Source organism: Prunus persica, chromosome G4 (genome assembly GCF_000346465.2).
Source record: "Prunus persica cultivar Lovell chromosome G4, Prunus_persica_NCBIv2, whole genome shotgun sequence".
In the NCBI taxonomy this organism is placed as follows: domain Eukaryota; kingdom Viridiplantae; phylum Streptophyta; class Magnoliopsida; order Rosales; family Rosaceae; genus Prunus; species Prunus persica.
Window position 1 is genome coordinate 252,570 of NC_034012.1, and position 15,409 is coordinate 267,978.

Here is a 15,409-nt window from a genome sequence, read left to right on the forward strand (position 1 = left end):
AATATTTGGATAAAACAAATCAATCTATTTACGTGATTGCAAATAGAAAAAATTGATATCAATATGCTTACTTTAATTAACGACAATGCTCTAAACCGACTTGTGTCACACGTCTAAAACCCAAATCAACTCATTTATAGGTCATGTTGGAAATTTTTATCAAACTGAGATGGAGGATCATCGAGTCATTTGCTGTTTTAGTTTCTTTTTTCTTCTTTTTTTTTCGCAATTTGAATATGGGACTTGGTTATTTGACGAAAAAAAAAACATGGGGCTTGTTTCGACAAAATTGAAAAAGGAGACTGGCTTGGATAAAAGGGCCGATACTTTATTCGACCCGGATAAAACCGACCAAGGTTTGTGTCTGTCCTCAATCTCTCCGAGCAGCCGACGACGTCGTTCCGTTATTCGCAGCTATCGTAATCGTTAGTAAAAAAACAACTTAACCTAGCAAAACATCCAAAGCGCTGAGGAAGAAGCTTCCATCTCTCGATTGTAGTTGTAGAGGGTAGCATTGAGCAATCGAACAATGGAGGGCAGAGATAATGAGGAAAAAGGGCCCGAAGCGGAAGAAGGTAGGAACTACTGCAGAGGACTGTCGAAGAGCGCACAGAAGAAGCTGTTAAAGCAGCAGAAATGGGAAGCGAAGAAGGCAGAGAAGAAAGCTCTGGAAAAAGAGCAGAAGAAGAGAGAGGGGGAGCGGAAGCGGAAGGAATGGGAGGAGAGATTGGCGAGCGTTAGCGAAGAGGAGAGGGGGAAGCTGATAGAGTCGAGGAAGAGTTTAAGGAAGGAGAGGATGGAGCAGAGGTCAGAGGAGAGAGAGAGAAACACAGAGAGACTGAGCAGAGCCAAAGAGTGCGGACAGAAGATTGTGATCGATCTCGAATTCTCTCACCTCATGACCCCAGCCGAGATCAACAGCCTCGTTCAACAGGTTGGCGTTGCTTTGTTTTGCTTTCGTTCTTAATTACGGCAGAGTTGGTCTCTAAATTATGTTTAATTGAAATTGTGAATGCAGATTATGTATTGTTACGCGGTGAATAAAAGATGCAGGGAGCCGGGTCATCTATGGTTGACGGGGTGCAAGGGAGAGATGGGTACGCAACTGAAGAGGCTCCCGGGGTTTGATAATTGGATTATAGAGAAGGAAGATCGATCGTACATGGAAGCTTTGGAGGATGAAAAGCAAAATCTGGTATATCTGACAGCTGATTCAGAAAATGTGGTTGATGATCTTGATTCAAGCAAGATATACATTGTTGGGGGGCTGGTGGATCGGAATCGGTGGAAAGGGATCACCATGAAGAAAGCAGAGGAGCAGGGCATTCAAACGGCAAAGCTTCCCATAGCCAACTACTTAAACATGTCCTCTTCCCAGGTCATACATATTTCAATTTTCAATTATAGCTGTTAAATAAATAGGCGGCAATAGCAATTGCTTGATTGAGGTTGAGTTGACATTGTTTTTCTGGTTTTGGTTTTGTTGGGTTTTGGGGCAGGTGCTGACTGTGAATCAAGTGATAGAGATTCTGCTCAAGTTTTTGGAAACAAAGAATTGGAAGGACTCTTTCTTCCAAGTGATTCCTCAAAGAAAAAGATGCCAAGCGGATTCAGAGCAATCTCAACAAGTGAAAGGGGGAGAAAATGGAATTGACAGTGAAGAGAAAAATGATCAATTTGAAAGCAAAAAACAGTGTGCTCAAGACTCAACAAGTCAAGCCCCTTCCCATGATTAATTAGAGCATTGTGACTGTGCATTTTTGAATGAATGGAAAAGTTGTCTAAATTTGATATATCAATATTCATCATGGTGTACTGGTGTACTGGTGTGTTTGAATTTTTGTATCCAACTTGTTTTGCTTGAGGGAATCAAATTGTGGGGTTCTAAAATGTGAACCTTATTTGGTAAAGGATGAATTTTAATTCTTTCATGCAAAATCGTAAACAGTGTGTAGTTATTATTATTTTTATTTGTGATAAGACGTCTATGTAGATTGAAGGTTATTTCAAGCACTTTGACTTCAGTGAGGAGCAGGGTTTGTTGCGAATACCCTTGTGCTTTAATTATCTTGATTTTCATTGTTACAAAAGTAATAGGATTGTTGTTTTTTCATTTATGCTTTTGATATGTATTCAGGAATCCGATGGATAGAATAGATACAAAGGCTTGTTTGGAAGCTGGGCAATTGAGGGAGAAGCATCCAAATTATGAACCAGTAACAATTTCACTCCATCAATCATGTTTACTTCCTATGCATTCAGTGGGATGTACCTGTTCTAATTTGAGCTTTCATGCATGTGCTTGTGGAGAAGTATGCAAGGTGTGACATTCCTGACTTTGACACGAAGACGTTAGTTTCCAATTCCCTTTTACTTTAATTATCTTGATTTGTATTGCTATAATGGAATAGGATTGTTTCCTTTTCATTATTGCTTCTATTACATGTTCTGAAATCCGTCAGAAAAAAAGAAAGAAGATGTATTTAGAGAACCCAATACTTGTTATGTTGTTATTTTGTAAGTTGTCCATTTTAAAGTGTAAACGCGAACTAAACACACATAGATAGGATCTAATCATGTGTATTGTTCATTTAGAGTTAGCACTTTTACCAAAAAGTTAGTGGAGGGAAAAACGTTTGAGTATATTAGTTGGAGTTCTAGGGGTGGTCCTGATTATCATGGTTTGCATGAATTGATTACCTAAGTAGCGAAACATTCCCACCAAGTAATTTTTATAGTCCATATCATTAATAAGACTTGCATACAGAAAGGAGAACCTACTTATTACTACAAAGGAAAACTCCAAGTTCATTTGTGTTAATAGCTTGTCTTATTAGATGAAAGGGTTCTCACATGGTTTTATTGCCCATCCTGCTTTTCTGATTGCAGATAAATACCATGCCCCTGCTAATACGCCTCTTGGAGAACTTGTTGATTTTATTCAGTTACAGAGCGGGCTCAGCATAAAGAAGCCTATATTTGTCTTTTTCAAGAACACTATAACCCAGACTGGTGAGTTGCTACTCAATTAGATTTAAGCAAGATATGCATTGTTGACGACTGGTGGATCGGAATCGGTGGAAAGGGATCACCATGAAGAAAGAAAGCAGACGGGCAGGGCATCCAAAAGGCAAAACTTATCATAGCCAACTACTTGAACACTGTTTGACGGAGGTTGAGTTACCATTGTTGTTGTTTTGGTTTTGGTGGGTTAGGCTGATTCAGAGGGACCTCCAAAAGTAAAAGGGGAAGAAAGTGAAAGAGAGGGTGAAGAGAAAATGCCTCTTGGGGAATTTGTTGATTTTATACTTCAAGAACACTAAACCTCCCGCTGGTGTGTTGGAACTCATTTCTATTTTAGGCATACGACCTTGTTCCCAAAGTTGTGGTTGTATAATTCTTTTAATGTCACAGGTGCCAGGATATAAAACTACTACAAGGACGACTATGCAGGTCAAAACCTACTTTTTCTAAATACTATTTCTGATAAGAAGAGTCTCAGAGCTCCCAGAGTTTGCACTTTTTCTAATGCTACTTAAGGGCATTCTTGCCCTTCATTGGATCCACACAGTTTTTCTTCTCCACTGTAGGTCATGTGAAGAAATCCATCTTCACCCTTATTTTCCTCATCAAGGCACCTGTAAGTTAACATTGGAAGAATTATTACAACCACAACTTTGTGAACAACATATTATGCCTAAAAAAAAAATTGCAACTCACCAGTGGGGGGTTCAGTGTTCTTGGAAAACACAAATATAGGCTTCTTTATGCTGAGCTCGATCTGTAACCGAACAAAATCAACAAATTTTCCAAGAGGCATCTCACCATGGACATGGAATCTGCCGTCAGAAAAATAGGATGGGCAATAAAACTATGTAAGAACACATTCATTTAATACCAGGCTATGAACACGAATGAACTTTGAGTTTGCCTTTCTAGTAATAAGTAGGTCTTCCTTTATGTATGCACATCATTTGACTGATATGAACTATGAAAATGACTTAGTAGGAGCCTTCGCTACCCTAGAACTTAAGTATTGGACCTTTGTACATATATCTTCTTTCTTTTTCTTTCCCTTCTTCTGACGGATTCCAAAACATATCAAAAGCATAAATAGCAATCCAAATCAAAATAATTAAACCAGAAGGGAACTTGGAAACTAACTTCTTCATGAATCATGTCAATATCAGGAATGTCACTACTTGCATCCTTCTCTACAATCACCTGCATAAAAGCTCAAATTAGAAGAGAGTATATCCACCAATTGCACAGGAAGTAAGCATATCTGATGCAGTGAAATCATTACTGGTACATAATTTGGACGCTTCTCCCTCAACTCCCCAGCTTCTAAACAAGTACGGTCTTTGAATCTCTTTATTAAATCCCTGAACATATATCCAAAGTATAAATGAAAAAATAGCTATCCTATGCCATTGTAGCAATACAAATCACGATAATTAAAGCACAAGGGAATTGGCAACTAACCTCGTCATCCTCTTGCTCATGCCAAAAATTTCAGGCCTCTCAATCTCAGCCTTTCACATGCATGGGGGCTCAAATTAGAACAGAGTGACATAAACAAATTTGAATCAATGAAATTCTTACCATTGGGAATTTTCTCCTATTCCATGGGTCTAAAAGAGTAACGGGCCATGCTTTTTTCCTCTCCTTTTTTTTTTTTTTTTTTTTTTTTTTTCTGACGAATTTCTGAACATAAATCAAAAGCATAAATGAAAAGGGAATAATCTTGTTCCATTGTAGCAATAGAAAGCTAGATAATTAAAGCACAAGGGTATTGGCAACAAACTTCTGCTCTTCAATGCCAGGAATGTGGCTACTTGCAGCAGCATTCTCCACGATCATCTGCATGCAGATTCAAATTAGAACAGATATGCCCACTGAATATCTGATTCATTGAAATTCTTACCGGTATCGGATCTGGGTTGTTCTCTTCTGCTTGCGTCCTTTCTAAAATATATTAGCGCAAAAGCATACATGAAAAAAATAATCATCCTACTACATTGTAGAAAAGCAAATCAAGATAAGATAATTAAAGCACATGGGAATTGGGTTGGCATTGCCAACTAACTTCCTAATGACCGTGCCAGGAGAATCAGACCTCGGAATCCCAAGCTTCTCAACAATCACATGCATGGAGGCTCAAATTAGAACAGAGTGTATCCACTGAATGTGTAGCCGTAAACAAATTTGATTCAGCAAATTTCTTACCTTGTCGTTGTCGTAATCTCTCATTTTCCAAGGGTCGAACACATGAATGGGCCTTGTGATCGTATTCCATGTTTTTTTACTTGTTTTTTCTGAAGAAATTCTGAACATATATGAAAAAGCACAAATGATTGTTCCATTGTAGCATACAAAACAAAGCAAGATAAGTAAAGCACAACACTAGGATATCAGCAACAAACTTCTTCTCTTCAGTATCATGAAATGCATTGCTTGCAGGAGGATTCTCCACAATCATCTGCATTCATCTGCATGGGAAATGATTTTCCCTCAAATTCATTTTGTGAACCAAACGGGACCTTAGTGCTAACTAGTCCCTTTGAGTCGCTTTTTAATTATTTAATTTAGTGGAACTCTCATATACCCTTTTAGGTAAAAGAACTCAAACAAACACACGCGTATAAAGTTAAATTGTTTTCAAAATCTGCCAACTGGCTTCCATAGCATAGTGGTAGTGCGTTCGCTTCGTAAGCGAAAGGTCGCGAGTTCGATCCTCGCTGGGAGCTAGTATTACGTTTTTCTCATATATATTTTTTTTTTGTTCTGTATTTTTTCTTTGCTTTCCAAAGGGAAAATGATCCTCGGAAGTTGGCAATGAATGCGATATGAAAGCGTCGACGTCGATTAAGCAAAAGCATCCCCAACGCAAGGAAAACTGCGCTCTTAATTTTACTACGCATGCACACAGTACTTTTTTTGGTTATAATTTTACTGCACTACTACTAAGCGACTCAAATAAAACCAGTACTACTCGATGGAAGGACCTAGACCTAGGTAGCTAGGAAGTAACATTACATTTCACTTAAGCTCGATCATTTGCATGTGGCTGGTGCTGATCACAATATGGCAGAGCGGCCACGGCGACAGCAGCAGCAGCATTGATATTATTATTGGTGGAGGTGGAGGCATCGGATGGCTTTAAGTATCCAAAAAAGGCATGGCCATGGTGATGATGAAAAGCAGCCGCCGCAGCAGCAGCAGCATAGTACTGGTGGTGATCTATTGCCCTGCTACTGCTGCTAGCAGCACCCTTCACTGAGGTATCGCTTCTCATGACGGAGGTGGTGGAGGAGCCAGAGCCACGCTCCCCCTCCATCTCGCGGTAGCGGTGGAGATAGAGGGTGAGGGGCTCAATGTAGTCGTCGAAGCCGAGCTTGCTCATGGCCCAGAGGACGTCTTCAGCAGTGATGGTCTTGCGCTGCTCGCGCTGGCAACGCTCGTTGGCCTCCCCAGTGATGAAGCTGATGTACTCGGAGACACACTCCTGGATGGTTTCCTTGGCATCGTCTGAGATCTTGGCATGCGGGGGAAGGATCTTGCGCATGATTCTGATCACATTGGCTATTGGCATGAAGCGGTCTTGCTCTCTCACCACGCATTCGTTATCATCAGTAGTAGTAGTAGTACCATTACTACTGGTGGGGTGGTTAACGACGTTGTTGTTGCTAACAACATTATTGATATTGATATTGGTGGTAGAGGAGCTAGTACTCTTTCCCCCCTGCTGCATGCTGAATTGATTCATCCCTGCCACCCTCATGTTGATCTCTGATAGTTTCAACCCTGCACCCACCCACTCACATATAATCTATATATCTAATCCAAACATATATATACATATCATGCATTTGAATCTACTAATAAGGTACATAAAAATTGAGCAAGGACTTCAGTTGTTTTGTGGAAGACAAAGGACTTATCATGTGAGCCGGTCCCACGGGTAAACTTTTTGGAACGTTTACCAAAGGGCCTTTGGAATTTTGCTTTAGCCTAAAGAATATGCCAATTAATTAATAAATCAAATCCACATGTAGAAATCTATGGTTTTGGTTTTGTCTTTCGTGCATCAATTTAACTCGACTCATCGGACGGAACATTTAGAAAGGTTTTTCATTTTGGGACTTGAAACAAGCTGGGAAGGAGGACTGGGTTTCTTGATGATGGACCAATTGGCTGGCTGGCTGGTACAACTTGTTGAGACAAAGACTGCACATATATATATATATATGTATATAGTCCATATAAAAAAGGCTAGCTAGCTCAAAGAAACGGCTGCAATATACATGCAGTTAAAAAGAGCAAGATGAAAGCGGACAGATGGAAAAGAGTGGGCCCGGGATGAGTGAGAATGCATTGCATGGAGGCCACTTGTTTCATGTGGGGTCAAAGATTGCATGAAAGATGCTTGCCACTTGTAAACAGAGTTCTATCAGTTTCATCATCGTCAGCCATTTTCTCTTGCACTGCTTGCGTATTACCTACTTATCTAAGCTACATATCTCCATCTCCTACACGCTAGCTATATACCTTCCCTCCATCTAAGTTTCACGCATCTTCCTGCCCAGCCCCTCAATCAACAATGAAAGAATATTACAACAATGCCAAGGATATCATCATGCGTGTGTGTGTGTGTGCACTGTGCAGAAGCAGAAATAGATAATATTGAGCGATCTAGACAGATCTAGAGAGGGAATGTCTGCATGTTGTTTAAAAGAAATGAAATGATAAAGCTTAAAAATGCAGCATCGATCAGCAAAATATTTTGGTCTAGATATACATATATATTGTGCAACGTACTAAGACCTTTCCCACAAAGAGTGCTTGGTAGAAGGGCAGAGGCTTGGACAGGCCTGTATTTTTGTTTTCCCCCTCCTCGACCAAAGAGATGGTTAATATTGAATGAGAAACAAATGCATCAAGCGAATCAGGACTCAAGATCGAACTAAAATTAACACCTTGTAAGAGTTATAAAAGACAGCTTTAATTAAACCATCATAGATATGAATCTAATCAACAGACTACATGCATGCAACTTGCAGGGGATAACAATGATACATATATATATATATATATATTAGTAAATTGAGCTTAGACCCATAAAACCCTATATATATATATATATATATATATATAACATAAGAAAGTTTATGCTTCTTGCATGCAATGCAAGAAAGCAACCCCAAAATTAATAAGAAGAATTAATGTAGGAAATGCGCAACCCAATTGGGAAAGGACGACCATTAGTTTAAATTAGAAAGAATTAATATAGAGATCAGTGTGGTTTAGCAGTTACCAGAGCTAGTCTTTTGGTAGCCATGGAAACCTCCTCCTCCTCGTTCCATTTCCCTGAGATCTCTGCCTCTGCCTCTGCCTCTCTCTCTCTGTCTCTCTCTCTCACCAACAGATATTTTGATTTGAAACTCAAGTGAATTAGAAGACGCTGCTACTTGGCAAGGGTCCAAATTTATAGTGCTCAAAAGTAACAACCACGTGGCAACAGCGAGTTGAAGGATAATAAATAAATGGGTCTTCCCTCTTCACGGTTGGACAGCACAAAGTTACCGGCAGTCATAGGTCAATGCTTTCACAAAGTGGGCCTTTCAAAGTTTGACCTAAATTTAAAATGGTAATGGGCTTATTTAATTTTGACCCATCAGCCCAATAAGACGAGACATGCATGTATATCATGTATGCATGCGATTTTAATTTCGCAAAAGAAAAGAAGGCGTCGTCAACCATCAGACTCCAGAGCCTGATTAAGTTAAGTTATACGATGCACCCCATCGCAGGCACCGATTCTCTCTGTTGCATTGCATTTGCAAATTGCATGCATGCATGCATGGATCCTTTCCCAACGGTTGTACCTCTACCCAGAGAGACACCATGAGCATTATATATACCATACGATACCCCATAGATCACCATCACCATCACCACCACCACCATCACCATTTCCATTGATTGATATTGTTTTACAAGAAGTTTGGTGGTTGTGCGAGGGTGTGCTTTGTTGTTGCCAACACATAACACATTTGAGGAAGATGGATCAGGGCACTGCTACAGTTTTGCTGTTTTTGGTGGTGGTTGCCATCATCTTCTTTCTGCCTTTGGCGATGGGTCCTGTTCATCCGCCCTCCTTTCCTGTGCTCCTGATCTTCCCTGTTGTTCTAGGAGCAATCTGGGCATTCCTTAATCATGCAACCAAGTGATGTCAATGTTCTTTTTCTTCTTCCTCAGTACTATTATAATATCCAATATCATGTAATAAGCAGCAATCTATTATGATTGTTTTGCCGTTTCAAATTCAATAATGGGAGGAAGGAATTAATGCTTTTATCTTTACTGTGTTCTTTGTTTTTCGTTTTCTTTTTCTTTATCTTTATCTTTATCTTTCAATTGTGTTGTCTCTATTATATCTTAGAATCATATCACACAGGGTTGTCTGGTCTGGTCGCATATGTAACTGTCACACCAGAGATTCCCTTGGTTAGATAATAGATTCCATTGCCGTTGGATTATTCATTTCATATATACCAAATTAACCTCAAAATTAAGTAAAAAAAACTAACAACCATGTGTTGTGGTCTTCGGGGATCTAATTCTGTTATAAATGTTGTTTGATTAGTTGAACTAATCCTTTGCCGCTAATGCCACCAGCACTATACACAAACAGAAACCAGCATATAACTCAATTTGCCTCATTTTGTATTTTTACAATTCCATCATCAATTTCCAACAGAGCATTTCAAATAGCACAACAAACCATGCTAATGCACTTGTTAACTGTCATGGATATAAAGTTCAAACAAGATACAACCAAAGCTTCAAACAAGATGTCAATCTCCTCTTTCTGCTCAAATGATAATCATTTAGCCATCAAAGACCCATTCATGTATCTATCTCTCTCTCTTTCTCTCTCAGAAGCTTCACTTGAATCTCTGATATCACTCTGTTACTCCTTTTTCACTGTTGTCCTGTTTTTCAATCTTAGCCTCGTTCTGGTTGCTTGTGCATTTAAAACCATCCTCTGAACTTACAAGTCCACTTTTATGGAGCAACTCTAATTCCTGAAAATATGGGCAAGTCTTAGCATTTGCAGAACGCTTCTTGTCAGTTCCCATGGACCTCTTGAAATACTTGTTGATGTTTTCCCATTTCTCCTTACACTTCCTTGCTGAGCGGTTGTAGCCCATATCACACATACCAAGAGATATCTCCTCCCATATGGGTCCTTTGGAATTACCCGCAATGCGAAACTTGTGTTCCAAAGCAGCCCGCAGCGTTATCAGGGATTGCACTTCAGCTTCTGGCCATCTTCTATTAGTTTGATCACACTTGATCATCACCATCATGTCTCTCTGAATGCCATTGTCTGCAACCCCATTTTCGTCCATGCATCGATGATCATAATTAGGTACTACTGATATTGGTGCTGGTGCTGGTGCTGGTTTGGGGACTTGAATTTCATGGCCCAAAAAATTCTGGATAAAGGAAATGAGTGTAAGGCTACGAGATGTCTCTTGGGCTCTTATCTCCTCATCCCTTTTCATTCTGTCTAACTCCTGCTGCTTCCAGGCTTCTTCTCTTGCTATTCTTTCTTTCTCCCTCTTTTCTATCATTTCTATCAACTGCTTATGCATCTGCTCTTGCTTCTCCATCACTTTCATTATCAGACTTTCCAGAAAAATCTCAACCCTTTCAAACCTTCCTCCCGTCCTCGATCTTCTCTTTCTCTTCCGCTTCATGCGTTCTGTACCTTCTGTTTTTAAATACTCATCACCATCTTCATCTGGTGACGAACTGATTACAAAATAGACAACACTCTGTTAAAAATTAAAACGGTATGGTACTTGGCAGAAAACACCCACTTAAACGTTATGGTACCAACCAACTTATGATTACGAAAAAGGAAAAAAGAATACTCTAATCATCAACCTCAAAGGGCCAAGAGCCATGCCACAAACCACCTCAAACTCAAAGGCTCAAACACTCGACAATCTATATAACCAATGCATCTCAGAAACCATCATATGCATTGCAAACCAACAATTACTTTTGTATCACACAAAAATACGATAAATTACCAATGTGATATGATATCGATACTAATATAACCAAAGGTCCTTTCTCAAAAAGAAAAATATATAAATGGTGTCATGTTCTTGCGACATGTCGTATACAAAACAGTAGTACAGTAGAATATTATAAAAAGTAAGCAAAATGGGCACCCTAATTAATCCAATAATACATCCGCTATTGTTGATAAAATTATGAAAAAATAAACAAAAAATAAACAATCTTGGGTTAAGGATAAGATAACAAAGACTCACCTGGACTCGTTCTCCCCCTCGTCTCCCCACGTACCCGACCCGACATGTGCTGGACCCCCATCACCTAGGTTTCCTGCGCTGTCCGGGAGCTCGATTGCAGGACACCTGCCGCTGCTGCACCTGATAGGACGGAGCTTCTGGGGCGGCGAGTGAACCAGAGCCGTTGGATTGGCGAAGAGAAGGTGGTGGTCTGTGCTCTCAGGGAATGGGGCTATCTGCTCTGGAAAGGCGGCTGGGTTTGGTATGTGCCGGTCGGCGGTCAACGCCTCCATAACCCCCAAGCCTCCGGTGGACGACAACGGTAAAAAAGATTAAAATTGTTTTTATATATATTTTTAAAGAAAAAAAAGGGTAAGGTTGGGGAAGGTAACAGCGGCGTTTGAGGGGGTTTGGGTTGAGAGTGGGTGAAAATGCAACGAGTTTTGGTAAATGGAAAGTAAAATAAAGGTAAAAGGCTTTTAAAATTTGAATTTACGGAGGTACTCATTTTGTCAGAGCAGCTCACGTGCCCACTGCGTGCGCGCCTGCCCGTCGACACTTCACAGCCCAGCGGCCGCAGCCCACATGTCTATAAAAATGCTCTCTTTTTATAAAAAAATTTAGAATGCTGCTAAACGAATTTTAAAATTAATTGAATACACCCTATAATCTAAATTAATTTAATATTTTAATTAGAATATAAAATTAACTAAGTACATCATATTTAACTACCAAAAATAACCCTAGTACAATATTCTAATACCAATCCTAAACCAAGTTTCTCTTTTTACATGAATCTGTGCTCTCTTTTCAGATTTTGAGTTTCATCAAAATCTTTAATTTCGTAATACAAATCCTACTTTTTTATATTTGATAAGGGTTGAATATAATGAGTAATGTGTACTATTAAAATTTTATTTGTTTCACAATTTAATATATCCTTTTTAGTCATTTTATATTATGATAAATTAGTAATTCAATAAATAGTTTGTTAGTAAGTTAATTTTAGAGTTCGTTTAGCAGCACTTAAAATTTATTGTGTGGAAATTTATCAATAATGGCCATTTTTTTTCCTCCTCATTAGTCATAGTAAGATCGGTCATCCCTGCGAATCGATCATCAATGGCTTCCAAAGCTGAGAGTAGGGAAAGGGAGGTAAAGCTACTGAGTGCGAGAAATGACCAGTATGGAGGTGTGATCGTAGACATCAATGGAGATGAGCATAGACCCTGCTACCTTTTTATTATCTCTGACCTCCTCAATTGAGCATTGGAAGGTGCAGGTAATTTAATTAAAATGATACTGGCAGAGCAGTAGGTTTAGTAAAATGATATGTCAAATCTGTCATCTCATATTCCTTGTTTGTTTGTTTGTTTGTTTGTTGGTGTATAATTTGATGTTAGTGCAGGGAAAGAAGGGTGTTTGGATCAAATTGCCTATAGAGCGAGTCAATCTTATAGAAGCTGCAGTCAAGGTCAAGCTCCTCCTAATCTCTTCGAGTATTTATGCTTTTGTTATTATTCTTCTTCTTGCTCTAGTAGAAAGGATTCTCTTATCCTATCCTATCCTAGTATTATAGTATATATATATATATACACACAACTTACTATATGTTGGGCAGGAGTGAATTGCAATTGCAGAAAGGATTCTGGTACCACCATGCGGAGCCTAATTATTTGATGCTCATGTTTTGGATTCCTCAATCCGCTCATACTCTTCCTGCAAATGCCACGCACCGAGTGGGCATTGGCGCATTTCTCATCAATCATAACAGAGAGGTATACTTTATTCTAGGATAGGGTAATACCTCACCCACCATTTATCATTTTATATCTTGTGAAAATCTTTACTGAACCAAAGGCATTCTTGTCTAATTAGCCTCTACATTTAGCACTAAGCCTTTGCTGCTTCACCTTCCTTAACTATCAATTTACAGTTTTCACTTCTTGCACTCTTCATTTGTGTGTGTGCGTGTGTTTATGTTCCATCCCTCCCTAGAACAGTTCAGCTGAGTAAGCGGGTTTATGGCAGACAGGGTAAAAGTCTAAAAAGTTTTATTCTGATTATCTGGACTTCCATACTCCTACGATTGGCCTATACTGTCTAAAAAGTTATGTGTGATCCATTTATTTTAATGTTCAGTTGACCGTTACAATGCTTGAGACCATTCAATGTTTTCCATGATGTTGCTGTCTTGGCTTTGTGAAATTTCAATGCTAGGTGCTAGTAGTAGTCCAAGAAAAGGGTATTCATGTCACCAGAACCTGTAATAAACCATCATTTCAAACCATCCTGTTACAGGGAATCTTTGGATATCAGTTCGAAGGGAGCGCCGAACACCGAAAGTGAAGTTGCTCCTACCTACAGGAGCATCTGCCTTTGTGAGGTCTGAGGTCAACGGCTTGGACAGTATCGAGGGACGGGTGTGTGGAAGCTCCCTACTGGAGTTGTTGATGAGGTGTGTGTGTTTCCTACAAGCATTGGTTTTTATTCTCTCAGAGCTTCACAGTGTAGTCTAGTCTAAACCATATATTGAACTTTATCGCCTCCAGGGAGAAGATATCTTTGCAGCTGCTGTTAGAGAAGTCAAAGAAGAAACAGGAGTAAGTAGTTACCAACTTACCATTGAATTAAGCGTTCATTAATTTGAGTTAGTGTAACTATTAGCTTATCAATGCGATTTTCATTCATGCTTCTGGTTTTCCTGTTGTTCCAGATTGACTCAGAGTTTGTGGAAGTTCTAGCATTCAGGTATGAGAGTTAAATCTTATGGCGTTTCTCATTAACTATTTCTGATGTTTACTTCTTGGTTCTTCTTTTTCTTCCTTCCCTTTTATGGAAATTTATGCTTGTTAATGTTCATATAATTTGCAGACAACGTCACAAGTCGTTCTTTCAGAAGTCAGATTTATTTTTTGTGTGCATGTTACGACCCCTCTCCTTTGACATCCAGAAGCAGGAACACGAGATAGAAGCAGCCAAGGTAATTTTTGGTTGAAGGAGGATAATACAAACGAACTTTGCTTTTATCTTGACAAGATATTAAATCACCCTTTCACTCAGTTAACAATCTAGAATGACTGCTGCATAAATCTTGGATGAGAATAAGAGAAAATCATCCCTCCGTATGATACTAAACCTGTTTGTGAATTGTAATGGCATGGCTTGCAGTGGATGCCATTTGAGGAATATGCAGCTCAACCATTTGTCCAGAAATACGAGCTTCTGAGCTACATCCATGACATATGCAAAGCAAAGATGGATGGGAAGTATACTGGATTTTCTCCAGTGCCCTCTACAAGTTATTCTGTTCAGAAGAGCTACTTGTACTTGAATACTAGCACGGCACCCAGGAGACAGAGTAAACTCTGATGATCAGGGCTGCATAAATCTCAGCTCCAGTGAAAATATTTAAAGAGAGTCATAGTTAAATGACAAAAAAGAAAAACAAAAGAAAAGAAATTGCATTGTCGATGTTGAGCTCTGTTTAAAATACGTGTAACTGTTCAATAATCTCATCAAGAAAAGTTTTTCTTTCTGTAATGCTAATTCACATCCTCAAAAGTCAAAAGGCAAAACTCTGGAAGCAAAACAGGGCCGCAACGAACAGCCCATAGCGCCCGCCCGCCCATGCGTCTATAAAATGCATATGTTTAAAAAGAAAAAAATTAATGTAGACATTAATACTAAATAAGAAGGTGATTAGTCATTAAATACAAGTCCAAAAGTCACTTTTGGTCCTGTAGTTTGGTACTTCAACCACTTTGATCATGTAGTTTTAATTCCGTCAATTTTGCCATTATAGTTTTGTATTTGTAGCAATTCAAGGACATATTAATATTTTTGTTAATTTCTTTAATAATATAATGGGCAATTTGGTCAATTCAAAATCTTTGACAAGTTTTTCCGCTCAAAGATTTTGGGTTAACGAAATTTCCCCTTATACTATCAAAGAAATTGACAAGAATATTAATTTACCATTGAATTGCTACAAATACAAAACTACAGAGTTAAAATTAATAAAATTGAAACTATATAGTCAAAACTGTTGAAGTGTCAAACTACATCATGAAAAG

General features: G+C 39.0%; 4 protein-coding genes, 1 non-coding gene and 1 pseudogene across 7 annotated transcripts; 4 read left to right on the forward strand and 2 right to left on the reverse strand.

Annotated features, from left to right (window-relative positions):
* Positions 319–3,968, forward strand: LOC109948582 (tRNA (guanine(9)-N1)-methyltransferase). Of its 2 annotated transcripts, XR_002271238.1 has the most exons (5): positions 319–934; positions 1,019–1,378; positions 1,500–2,036; positions 2,138–2,321; positions 2,890–3,968. XR_002271238.1 is itself a non-coding variant. In XM_020562187.1 (3 exons), the coding sequence occupies exons 1-3, from the start codon at positions 530–532 to the stop codon at positions 1,734–1,736; spliced, it is 1,002 nt and encodes a 333-aa protein (XP_020417776.1). In that variant the 5' UTR covers positions 319–529; the 3' UTR covers positions 1,737–2,110. The 2 variants fall into 2 exon arrangements, 1 of the variants encoding a protein (XP_020417776.1); XM_020562187.1 differs by lacking the exons at positions 2,138–2,321; positions 2,890–3,968 and having other exon boundaries at positions 1,500–2,110.
* TRNAT-CGU lies at positions 5,679–5,750 on the forward strand. Its single transcript has one exon. It is a non-coding gene; the product is annotated as a tRNA-Thr (tRNA).
* Positions 5,700–8,416, reverse strand: LOC18780913 (nuclear transcription factor Y subunit B-3). The gene is made up of 2 exons (XM_007212068.2): positions 8,318–8,416; positions 5,700–6,807 (listed from the first exon to the last, which is right to left on the reverse strand). Exons 1-2 carry the CDS (start codon positions 8,364–8,366, stop codon positions 6,047–6,049), a joined length of 810 nt encoding a protein of 269 aa, XP_007212130.2. The 5' UTR covers positions 8,367–8,416; the 3' UTR covers positions 5,700–6,046.
* On the forward strand, positions 9,066–9,515 carry LOC109948489. The gene is made up of 2 exons (XM_020561589.1): positions 9,066–9,229; positions 9,446–9,515. Exons 1-2 carry the CDS (start codon positions 9,066–9,068, stop codon positions 9,513–9,515), a joined length of 234 nt encoding a protein of 77 aa, XP_020417178.1.
* Positions 9,709–11,643, reverse strand: LOC18778894 (trihelix transcription factor GTL1). Its single transcript, XM_007213321.2, has 2 exons — positions 11,355–11,643; positions 9,709–10,824 (listed from the first exon to the last, which is right to left on the reverse strand). Exons 1-2 carry the CDS (start codon positions 11,624–11,626, stop codon positions 9,969–9,971), a joined length of 1,128 nt encoding a protein of 375 aa, XP_007213383.1. The 5' UTR covers positions 11,627–11,643; the 3' UTR covers positions 9,709–9,968.
* On the forward strand, positions 11,583–14,955 carry LOC18780131 (annotated as a pseudogene). Its single transcript, XR_002271239.1, has 10 exons — positions 11,583–11,655; positions 12,418–12,615; positions 12,742–12,807; positions 12,974–13,111; positions 13,554–13,578; positions 13,727–13,791; positions 13,886–13,936; positions 14,050–14,084; positions 14,208–14,316; positions 14,505–14,955. The product of XR_002271239.1 is annotated as a nudix hydrolase 2 (transcript).

Coding starts and splice junctions, on each gene's coding strand:
- LOC109948582 (XM_020562187.1), top strand. CDS start 530: ATGGAGGGCAGAGATAATGAGGAAAAAGGGCCCGAAGCGGAAGAAGGT. Junction 935..1,018: donor TCAACAGCCTCGTTCAACAG/GTTGGCGTTGCT, acceptor TTGTGAATGCAG/ATTATGTATTGTTACGCGGT. Junction 1,379..1,499: donor TAAACATGTCCTCTTCCCAG/GTCATACATATT, acceptor GTTTTGGGGCAG/GTGCTGACTGTGAATCAAGT.
- LOC18780913 (XM_007212068.2), bottom strand. CDS start 8,366: ATGGAACGAGGAGGAGGAGGTTTCCATGGCTACCAAAAGACTAGCTCT. Junction 6,808..8,317: donor CTACCAAAAGACTAGCTCTG/GTAACTGCTAAA, acceptor GGGTGGGTGCAG/GGTTGAAACTATCAGAGATC.
- LOC109948489 (XM_020561589.1), top strand. CDS start 9,066: ATGGATCAGGGCACTGCTACAGTTTTGCTGTTTTTGGTGGTGGTTGCC. Junction 9,230..9,445: donor TTCCTTAATCATGCAACCAA/GTGATGTCAATG, acceptor ATTATATCTTAG/AATCATATCACACAGGGTTG.
- LOC18778894 (XM_007213321.2), bottom strand. CDS start 11,626: ATGGAGGCGTTGACCGCCGACCGGCACATACCAAACCCAGCCGCCTTT. Junction 10,825..11,354: donor GAGGGGGAGAACGAGTCCAG/GTGAGTCTTTGT, acceptor TTTTGTAATCAG/TTCGTCACCAGATGAAGATG.